Here is a 12,051-nt window from a genome sequence, read left to right on the forward strand (position 1 = left end):
AGTATTGTCTGTTGTATGTACATGTAACTACTTCTATGTAAATATAATATTACTGTCTGTTGTATGTACATGTAACTACTTCTATGTAAATATACTAGTACTGTCTGTTGTATGTCCATGTAACTACTTTGCAGGGTGTCGATGGATCTTCACCAAAATTAGTATGGAGGTTCAGTGGGTCCATGGGGAGATACATACCAATTTTCAGTTTTGAGTTTTGTGGTTTTTATGGGCATTTTTTACCACTATCTTGCCCCCTGTTGATGGATCTTCACCAAATTTGGCATGAAAGTTTGTTGGGTTCATGCAGAGATACATACAAGTTTACGGTTTCACATTTTGTGTTTTGCTATTTTTATGGCCATTTTTTTACAATTACATATAAGGGAAGCAGTTTTTCATGTCCTAAGATAACTTATTCGTTAATCATGAATTTACATAACTTCCATCCAGGGATGGGTACTCCAGCTAGTAGTTAATAAACTTAATAATAGATTTAGAAAAACTATTTCACAATACACAAGACCACACAAAACCCACAGCTATTAGTAACGAAACATGCATGACTTTTGTTTTCTTATCGTGACAAATGAATTAAGGTCAGATTGATATATATAAAAAACGTCATTATGAATTCAACCCTCACATCATTTAACATCACAACCATCAAAGCATGATTCCATTAACAGAGAAGTGTTTAAAAGTTTTCTGGCAATACATTAAGTTTCATCCAATTTGCTATTCTAAAATGGATCATTTGCCAGTTTTGTTTTTAAGCACCATTTAGTGTGGGTCTCATTTGAGACAAACCTTATTAGCATTTCAGTACAAACCTTGAGTGTTAAAGACTGCGGAATCCAATAAAAGTAATCAGTAATGGATTCTGAATCATTGTCTCCATTTTAAAACAAACGTCCCAGATGAACGACTTGAGTATGGCAACCATTTATCTTTGAAAACCCCTTTATGTCACAAATGGAGGCTCAACTGAGTAAAGATACGTTTGTTTGTAATTAAGCACAAAGCTACACAATGGGCTATCTGTGCTCTGCCCACCACGGGTATCGAAACCAGGATTCTAGCGTTGTATGTCCGCAGACATACCGCTGTGCCACTGGGGGGCAAAGATATGCGAAGCCGACATCTAAACGAAGTGGTGTTTAATGCAGCACTGTGCATTCTAAAATTCCAATTTTATACAAGTTTATAATGAACTATAATTGAGTAAAGTTCTCAAAATATTTACCACCAGTTGAAGTACATGTTTTTCCCACTTTTCTCAGCAAATACTCTAGCTTTTTTATAAACAGTTGATTCTTGGGGTTGGCACAGTGCTAGTTGAATAAAGTCTTTAGTACTATCACAGAGATGGTGTGCATTACATTGAATAAACTTTTCCAAGTCTTGTTTCTCCTTCACAGCCTACAGGTGGACACAGAAAAAAGCATCATAAGAATATTTTAGTACTGTATATAAAAATTATAATTCACTAAGTTCTAACTTATCTGGTATGTTGTATTTCATGGTCATAAGTTTCCTGAGACCTTGTTTAAAATCTAACAGAAATTTATAATTAATTTTTCATAGCTATTTAAAAAAAGTTCAGTTGTATTAAACCCTTTAAGAACTATGGAAATGATATAAAAAATTTATCTTAAGTACCAAAATCAATGATTACAAATTGATACAAATCTTTAAATTTCATACACTCACATAATTAATCACATACAGGTTATTTCAAAAATAGTTCAAAGATTTAAAGTTTCTCTATATGTACTGTAAGCTGACAGATTGTTTTTCATTAACAGCAACACTCAGAGCAAGTAAAATCCTCGTCGAAAAAATATTTCTCTTTTAAGAAGTTCTGTATTTTCTAAGTCTTATTCTACTTTTGTAAATATTCTTTGAATTCAATGTAGTAACATGAAAATATGATTTAATTTAATAAACTGTTTTGATCGAATAACATGAGTAATGCTAAACTACAAGCAACTCAACACCTAATTTAATTCATCATCTCAGTAACACGAGTGATGGTCAGACATGAGGATAACATCCAACATATACTTTCATGAATGTTTTGATTCTACAGCTACCATGTTTAACATTAATAATGGTCATAAACAAGAATGAAATTCAACACTTATTCTGAAATGTGTTTTGATTCATCAACTTAACACTCCTGTAAACCATGAATTATGTTTAAAAACAAGGATGAAATTCAACACTATTTTGAAATGTGTTTTGATTCATCAACTCAACACTCCTGTAAACCACGAATAATGGTATAAAAAACAAGGATGAAATTCATCACTTATTTTGAAGTGTGTTTTGATTCATCAACTCTCCTGTAAACCATGAATTATGTTTAAAAACAAGGATGAAATTCAACACTATTTTGAAATGTGTTTTGGTTGAACAACTTTCCTTGTGACGATCTGCACTGGCAGCTCAAACCATCATCTACAACTTCCAATACAAATGCAATTCATGAAAACACCTTTAAAGCAAATTGTCCTGAACAACACAAGGACTGGTCAAATACAAAGATGTCATTCAACTCCAACTTTGATGATATTCCTCTACAGGTTACCTATTTTAATTAGGGATGCACGGGTACCCAGCCAGATATTCGGCCCCAGTCTGGTATTGGGCTACCTGGTAATACTCGTCACAGGGGCCGAGTGTTGAAGTTACAAACAGCCGAATCTGGGTAATTGAATATGGCATCTAAGCCCTAATCTTTGTGGTAACTAACTGGAAGTTACAGTCAATAATTGGTTTAGTTAAAAAAACGTGTTCTGAGCACCAAAGACTAACCGCTTGCTGAAAGTCGGGGATTCAAAGAACAAGAGGAGTTAATAACAGGCATGGCTTAAGAAGTGGGTTTCTGGGGAAGGTGGAGGTTTTGAGAACAACGGGGGTTAGGGTTTGAGAAGTTAGGGCTAGGCAATGAAAGAAAAACTTGAATGTTGTGTTGTTGGTTATTTGGTTAAATGTAATAAACGTCAATTTTGTTTTTGTTTTGGTTAAATGTTTTTGTTTCTAATTTCTGTGTATGTTTTTTTTGGGGGGAGGAGCGAGGGGAGAACCCAGTCCCAGTTGACACCTGGCCCCAGGATGAAGCTTAGTGGCCGGGTACCCGGACCCAGTAATCGCCACAAATTTTACTACCCATGCATCCCTAATTTTAACAACTAGTTACTGTACCTGAAAATAATTATTCTTGATCTGTTGGAGCACTATTATTAAAAACAAGCTTTATATACATCCTAACAATTTGATTATTAATTTCCTGATTTCAAAATGCCTTGATATTTTGATGATCTACTTGAAGAAGAAGAATGTTAAATAAATGTTTCAGCACAGGTATACATGTTTGAATCAGGACTACAGATTCAGATTTTTCTAGAGAGAGAAGTACTCACCTCTGAAGTATTAAAATACATTCCATACAAAACATAATCGTTTAACAGGACACTTGGTCCACAGATGTGTAGTTTTTTCTGAACGAATCGTAGATTCAAGAATATATCAGGGAAGAGGTGAAACATCTCAGCCTTGTAAATGTGATAACCAATATACTGATGGATGTACCCGTCTGAAGGAAGTAGGCCATAGTTGCGAATGTTCATGCCATTTGCTTCACACTTTTTCAGATACTTGTTGATCAGTTTTGTATGTAATGCCTTAAAAGAAAGATATTTTCAAAGTTATGTAATTATATACAATATAAACATAAAAAAAACAGACCTGGAGTGGTAAGGTAGTGTAAATAAAATCTAGAAATTGAAATTCCAGCCCTATTTATCTAAAATGTTTTTTAAAGCATAAAGCTACAAAATGGGCTATCTGCACTCTGTCCTGTGTGGGGAATAGAATCCCAGATTTTAGCACTGTAAGTTTGCAGACTTACCACTGGCCCACTGGGAGACGTATTATCCAAATGTGTTAATTAGTTATGGAGTTTCTGACCTCTTTCAAACTACTTTTTTGTGCTTTTCATTTTATCAATATGTACTAACGATACACACAAGATAATTAAATATCATTATTGAAGAAAGATATTACGCATATATATATCCTTACTTTATGAGCTGCCAAGTGAAAGGAAGCAGTTTTAGTATATCTATATCTATATGTACTTGTTGAATTCACAAGATTTCAATGGTTAGAACATTAATCAATGTAATTCCTAGAGCTCCAACAGTTCGTATAACTGAGGGTTATCTGATGGATTTCAAAAACAATTAAAACTTGGAAGGGTGTTTGGATCCTTACTTCTGAGCTACGGTTGGACCTGTGGATTAAAAATATCTTTCAGAAATTTTGTGTTATCCACTTGTCCGCCGGTGGGGTAGCGGTAAGTCTATGGATTTGCAATGCTAAAATTCGGGGTTCGATTCCCATCGTTGGACACAGCAGATAGTCCAATGTGGCTTTGCTATAAGAAAACATACACATGTTACCCACTTAATTTCAGTTTACAGGAACAGCAATTGGTGACAGATGTTTATAATAGGTACAACATCTAGAACATTACAGACACTGTTAAACGTCTCATGTTCATAAGCTTTAGTGAACATAAATTAACATAAGTATATTATTACAATGTTAGCAACTATTTCGTGCTTTTAACAAAACTCCTGGTAACTAAGTGTAGTTGAAGTTAGCTCAGTAGTGGTCATGTGATTAACTACTTATAGGGTATAGCCAATCTAGATGTTTGAGGCCTACTTTTACTACATAGTTTGGGCGTATAGTTATAAGTTTGTAGAGCCTAATATAGTAACCTCGTTACTTGTAAAGTTGACTTATTTTTGTTAAGAAATTCATTCCTGAATCAAGCACTTTACTGAAATTTTCTGTTACACCCTAAATTTTCATATTATTGTCCCATAGGCCTAACATCTGGCTTATTACAACGACTCTTAGACTATATAACATAACACACAAACTGCTTTAAACATACTTTCAAGTCTTTACAAGCATTCTTGAGATAGTCAAGGTGAAGGTCATGAATGCTGTAAACATAACTATCACCTTCTTTATCTTCATCCATACGAGCTAGGGACTTATTGCAGATCTTGTACATTATGTCTTCCACTTCGAACTCGTCTTTGTCCCACAGAATTTCCAAAACCTAAAATTTGAAAAACAAAAAAAAATATCACGCATTATTTTGAAAATAACAAGCTTCGGGTGAATAAATTTTAACACATCAAAAAAAAAAAAAGAACACAAAATATAAACTTTTAAATTTCCAGGAAAGGTAACTAAAATATGGAATCTAACCTTATTGGGGATCATTACATCATCAATGAATAAAGCAAAATCACTGTAATAAGTACGTTCCTCTGGAGACATCGTGTTAGACAAACACAGTTCAATGATATCATACAACGTTTTCTTTGATTCGCCCGAGTTATCCTGAATACGGTCAAAGTTTCTGGCTTCCAAACACTGTCGATAATGTTCCCATCTCCTTTCCTTGTTCCCATACTTAGCCATCATACTGCCGACCATCACCAACACTAAAGGACAACCTAAGATAATAAACTTGAATGTATAAACTATGAAAACAATAAATCCAAACTGAATTAAGAGAAAAATCCTGAAATTTTCAAGAGTCCAAGGCTTGTAGTGTTAGTACTTTAACTCAATTAAATATTGGCTTGGAACTATCAACCTATTTAAAGCAAATAAAGACACATATGCTTTGATAGATTGTTTAGGCAAAGTATTCATGATGAAATTTAGTTGAATGGATGGCAACTACCTGTTGTAGAAACACTAGTGTAGAGGGCGATGCTTCGAAACTCTTCCACCTTTCGTGTTCAGGAAAACTTTCGAAACAATGTCCTCTACACTAGTGTTTCTACAACAGGCACTTGCCGTCCTTTCAACTAAGTTTCATAAAGACACATATTTCACAGAATTATATTCAACAAAAGCATGTTACTAACATTTACAGCTGACTTATAGCTGATCAATAAACAACAATGATACAACATCCATGCCAAAAGATGCTAATATAACATATCCAATGGCAACACGTTAATATAACATGTCCATGACGACACACGCTAATATAATATACCCATGACAACAAATGTTAATGTAATATATCCAAAACAACACACACTATTATAACATATTCATGACAACACACCTTAATATAACATACCCATGACAACACTTGCTAATATAACATACCCATGACAACACACACTAATATAACATATCCATGACAACACACACTAATATAATATATCCATGACACCACATACTAAAATAACACACCAATGACAACACACACTAATATAACTTATCCACGACAACACACACTAATATAACATATCCACGACAACACATACTAATATAACATATCCACGACAACACAGGCTAATATAACATACCCATGACAACACACACTAATATTATATATGCATGACAACATACACTAATATAAAATACCAATGACAACATATACTAATATAACGTATCCAAGACAACACACACTATTAACAACAATTTTCTAAACCTGATACTCTTGGTAAAAATGTTAACTTGTGTTTGAAACAAAAATACTTATCCCTTACCTTTGCATTTTTCACAGATTCTGTCCACAGAAGACGGTAAACTGTTTACGTCAGCATTAACCCACATGGCTAACAAGTGTTTGCTTTCATCAACAGAAAGACCTTCATCAACCTTAATAAAAATCTTCTGTCCAGAATTAATTGAGGACAGAATATTATTATTTCTAGTCGTAACCAATACTGGACATCCCACATCAAATGCTTGTAAAACGCTGGAATTCCAAACGTCATCTAAAATGAACAGGATTTTTTCGTAGCAAGACTTCAGAAGAAGATTTTTCAACTTAGTGGTCACCTTTTCTATACTCTCAGGTACAGGATGACACTCTTCATCTAGGTTTTCATAGAGCATTTGCATTTTAACAAGAAGTCCCGCTGAGTCTATATTACCCACAGGAATCCACCAAACTCCATTAGAAAAGCACTCTGAGAGAAGAATCTCGTACCGTAAGGCCTCTGCAGCAAGGACGGATTTTCCCGATCCCATCATGCCATGAATTACTACCCATCCTCTTTTCTCTTTCGATACCACTTGAAGAGCTTGTCGTATTTCTTTTTCGAGGGATTTTCTTGGCAGGAGGTGATTGATTTGAAATGGTACACCCCCCTTTCGTAATACATCATACAGATTTTGATCAAAATCCTTTGATACTTTATCACTGTCAACTGAGGCGAGAAGTTTTTTAGCAAGCCAAGGGTAAGCTCCGTCACTTTCTAAAGCTTTAACAAAACTACTGAAAGCTTTTTTGCCCTTCTTTAGAAGAAGAGACAAAAGTTTGGCTGTTTGTGTTTCACGCTTGACCTAAAAAATAAGGAAACGTGATAAGTTTGTAAAAAAATATATGTATATATAAGCTACTTCTATGAACAGGGTATTTTATTGTTGGTTACAATTTCAAACAATGGAAGAAACTAAATAAAAAGTAAGATAAATGATAACTTACATAGTTTTTATGCTAATCACCATAAACAAGTTTAATACATTTTATTTAAAGGCATAAGTTACCAAAAATAAGTTTTTTTTTTCCAACAGTGTTTTTATATAATTATATAGGTTATATAATAAATTAGCTTTTTTTGTGGAATTAATCAAATAGTTTATGTGACAATAATTGAGGTAATTGCTTCTTGTAGGCAACCAATTGAATCACGTAGCTGTACTATTTGTATTTAATTCTTATTTACTTTATATCATACAACTTTTACATAAATGTAATAGTGTGTATGCCTTTCATTATTAAGCTTGATTTAATGAATTAATCAAATTTACGATTAAATTGTCACAAAAATTATCCACTAATCCAAGTTAGAGTTTCTAATTACTACTTTTTTTCAATTACTACAACTAACCAAGTAATAAAAATATTGCTATTTTGTTCATTCTTAAGCCCAAGGATACATAATGGGCCATCTGTGCTCTACTAAGTTTTAGCCTTATAAGTTTTTTTTCATTTCCAGTTTTGAAGAATTGGGGAGGGGGGCACCAAACTTGCTCACCTTGTCTTTGGGAAGGCACATGACTGACAGCACTGCTGTTTTTTTTTGTTTTTTTTTTGCTTTTACTTACCATGGCTCGAAGAACACTACTAATTGATTAATGCAATGTAATTAATTAATGGGGCCATCAGTTAATCAATTAGCAAATAACATTACGCATGTAGTCTAAGAGAAACAGTGTGAAATGTTTAATGTCGATCGCGTGAAAAATATGCTGAAAGGTTTAGGTTTTTCTTGGGCACAGCTGAATTAAAAGATGCTTTTCTTGTGAAACAGCACTATGTATGCATTGAAATACATAATTAATTTTTTATGAAAAAAGAGTGAATGATTTAAATTTTTAACTCTAGAATCATTAAGTGTATAATCAATACAATACGGATAAAGTGTCTTCAAACTGTGTTAAAAATATGATGTAGTACTTAAACAATGAACATTACCAAGTCAGATACAAAAGTAAAAACTATAAAATGTATACTGTCTGTTAGAGCTGGGATATTAGTGTTTTTAACAAAATACTTATATATTTCTATCTCTTGATTTATTTGAGATTTAATTACAGCTTTGGACTCAGGAGGTCAAACCATTTCGATTGATGTTTTTAACCACACCCAAGGTCCTCTAATCCTGCCCAAAAGAATTTCAATTTGAGGGTAAGTTGGTAGAGATCCTGATGAGTAATAAAAATCAAATTGGGTATACGTGTGCTCCACGCTTGGTGTTGCTGGCGCACAAAAATATAACTAATAAAAAGGAAAAATAGGTCTCATAAAAAGTTAAAAATATAAATAAAAATTAAGTAAAATATATTTTTTGTTTTCTAATATAAGGTAATTCTGAAGCTCACAAGTTAATGGGACAGATTGTGTTAGCTTAAGAAATTTCTTATGACTATAGCAAGAAATATTGACCCATAAATTCACAGGTTGTTTTTTTTTACATGTGACTGGCCATATGTTCAGTGCACAAAGTTTCATGTTTTCAATCAGTCAGCTTTAGGTTTCAGGAAGCTCCTTGTGTACTATTTTTAGTAACTTTCCTTTGAAATTACACCCTTATACAAATAGAACAACAGTTTTTACGTTTAGAAATTTTACGCTGATAAATTTTCCATGACAAGTTTAAATTGGAATAAATAAAGCTTAAAATAAAGAAAACAGATAAAATGTGACTGTGAAAGAAAGAAAACAACTAAAAGAAGTAAGATATTTTGGGAGAGTTTACTAAGTTCCAAGATAATGTAAAATGGTGATTTATTTTTAGTAAGTGTGGATCGTTACATAAGAGGTTTTAGAATTAATTCTAGAAATTTGTTTAATGCAAAAAGCATATTAATCATTATTAGACTCATTTCATATTAATTTTCTGTTGATTGTATGAACACTTTTTTATTAAAGAAGGTTTGGTGTATTTTGTAACGTGGCTTTTCAATTATTGTTAGTTATTATAGTTATTAGATATTCATGTTTTAAGGTTCATTCAGTTCCTTAGCTGAAATTTAAATGCTTTATCTTCAACAGTTTTACAAAAATTCTGTATAAATTAAAATTTCTAATTTACTTGTTACATTTATTCTGATTCGAGATATTCACCTCTAGAGGATTCACCTTTGAAATGAACAAGAGGGAATCCTCAATAGCTGCAGTAATTGAAATTCTTTTAGGGAGGATTAGAGTGAATTAACAAGTAGATTTTTCATGTCTTGGATGAAGTTAATGAAAATCAGGCCTATAATTATTATGAAAACAGATATATGAATGACTTTATAGTTTCTTGCATTTGAGACTTCAAAAGCTAATGAAATATCATCATTACCTCACTTAAAATAACATTTCTTTCATCTTCAGAGAATATTCCATCAGCAACGAGACTTGGTAATATATATTTTGGTGTCAAGTCTTCCGATATGGCCTCTCTTTCCTTCCACAAAGCATGTTTTTCTCGTGAATCCATCATCAAGAGATACATACGAAGTTCTGGCACTCAAGTCCACACGAAAATATCATTATAGCTAGGTGGAAAATATTAAAAACAAAAGCTGTAAAACTGTATTCTGTTCACATTATACATATATATAGAATTTATGATTTAAATGGCCTATCAGCATAACAAGCCATAACTTATTCAATGTTTTATTTATATTTACGTGTGTATTTATATAACTTGTGACATTAGATTGGTCTGCGTGGGTTTGAACTAATATATATCAAATCCTAGGTAATAAGCAAGTACTAGGAGATTAGATTTGTCTGTTTTTTTGCAATGGTTTACTAAACTTTAAAAAGCTAAGGGGTTTAAAATAGTGTCTCAATAGTTTGTTTGTTATGGAATTCGAACAAATCTACACGAGAGTTATCTGCGCTAGCTGCCCCTAATTTAAAAGTGTAAGACCAGGGGGAAGGCAGTTAGTCATCACCACCTACTGCCCACTCTTGGGCTACTCTTTTACCAACAAATAGTGGGATTGACCATCATATTACAATGCCCCCTCAGCTGAAAGGGTAAGTATGTTTGATGTGACGGGGATTCGAACCCGTGACCCACAGATTGCAAGTCAAGCTCCCTAACCACCTGGCCAGTCTCAATAGATGACAATGTTTAATTACATGGACATTTTCTTGTAGCAATAGTTTATTGTTAATCTTCTAGTGGTGAAAAGCCCCTCAAAGGGTCAAATGGATTTCTGCCACTTGTTTTTGCTTGAATTCTATTGCTTTTGTTGAAATGTTTTTCAGTAAGTAAAATCTTAATTGTATACTTGATCCACTTTGATTTCTCAACTACTGGTCCATGAGATGGTTGAGAAAAGTGTTTTCAAATCTATTTATTTAAGCATATTGTTTTACAATGTAAAATAAAAGCACTTTAAAAAAAGGATAATATCGTACAAAGTGGTCCACAAAATTTTAGGATTGGAACTAACTGGTCCTCATTTGAAAAGAGGCTATGAACCATTGGGCTAGTCTTAAATTGTACTATACTAAAGTAAATGTTTAAACAAATGCATATACTATTCGATACATTTTATTTTTAGAAAGCCTATAAACATGGCATTAAATATATTTTTGATATTCTATTCATATTTATCATGCCAAAAGTCTAACGTGTGGCCTGGCAGCTATGATTTACTTACTTGGCTAGTGGCTACTAATATAGTATTAATTGTAATACTTTAATAATTTTTATAAACGTCAACATGAAATGTCAAAAACTATATCTGGCAAATTTACCATATAGTACATACAACGTACAAATACACCTTACAAGTAACACTGTAACTTACGCTGTTAGTGTTGTAGGATGTTCCAGTTTTAAGTTCAAATGACAAATGAAGTCCGAGGAAAACTTGTACACGAGTAACGTCACCCACAATTTGTTTTTCTAACTCGAAAATTGAAACGAACTTTACATATCTACAAACGGTATTATACAAGTAACAGATAAAGACGAGCGTTCAAACCATGAGTTCATCATTCGTTTTTGTAAAATAATGCAACGTTTAGTTATATCATGTTCTGATAAATTATGAGTCACAAACATTTCTTGATAACAGCGAGCGTCATCTGTTAGCATTCCTAATATTGTTCTAGAATCTAGACTGAAAATCTGTTACGTTATTACCAAGTTACGGCACTGTTAATAACTTACGACAAAAAGAGCACAAAATAAAAAGACTAGGTATTATATAGTGTGAAAATATATGTTATACGTAAGGTGTTTTGAAACCTCTTTTACACAAATTATAATGCTACATTTATATAGGAACTTCAAGAACGTATAGAATTTATGATAATAAGTTATTATTGTGAGTTATTTAGCACGACAAGCTTTATAAAATACTAAGACATAAATGTGAAAGCCAAACTGTTATTCAATTTATCTCTTCTCACGGCACCCATTATTATTAATGTTACAAAATAAGTAATATTTTCTTCTTTATCTGTCGATATAT

At 32.7% G+C, this 12,051-nt stretch overlaps 1 protein-coding gene across 3 annotated transcripts in view; it reads right to left on the minus strand.

The window, feature by feature from the left end:
* The window catches only part of LOC106461682 (apoptotic protease-activating factor 1-like), a 35,319-nt gene extending 23,677 nt beyond the window's left edge, over window positions 1-11,642 (minus strand). Inside the window, exons 1-7 of one of the 3 annotated variants that reach the window (XM_022388698.1) lie at window positions 11,383-11,642; window positions 9,915-10,110; window positions 6,603-7,404; window positions 5,296-5,546; window positions 4,973-5,143; window positions 3,429-3,689; window positions 1,247-1,422 (exon numbers count right to left, since the gene is read on the minus strand). In XM_022388698.1, coding sequence (XP_022244406.1) covers window positions 1,247-1,422; window positions 3,429-3,689; window positions 4,973-5,143; window positions 5,296-5,546; window positions 6,603-7,404; window positions 9,915-10,067 — 1,814 coding nt within the window. In that variant the 5' untranslated portion in view covers window positions 10,068-10,110; window positions 11,383-11,642. The remainder of the gene's footprint in view (window positions 1-1,246; window positions 1,423-3,428; window positions 3,690-4,972; window positions 5,144-5,295; window positions 5,547-6,602; window positions 7,405-9,914; window positions 10,111-11,382) is intronic. The other 2 variants (XM_022388697.1, XM_013921526.2) reach the window with 2 other exon arrangements.
* Between the last annotated feature and the right edge of the window lie 409 nt (window positions 11,643-12,051).

Source organism: Limulus polyphemus, unplaced genomic scaffold (assembly GCF_000517525.1).
Source record: "Limulus polyphemus unplaced genomic scaffold, Limulus_polyphemus-2.1.2 Scaffold1010, whole genome shotgun sequence".
Lineage (NCBI taxonomy): Eukaryota > Metazoa > Arthropoda > Merostomata > Xiphosura > Limulidae > Limulus > Limulus polyphemus.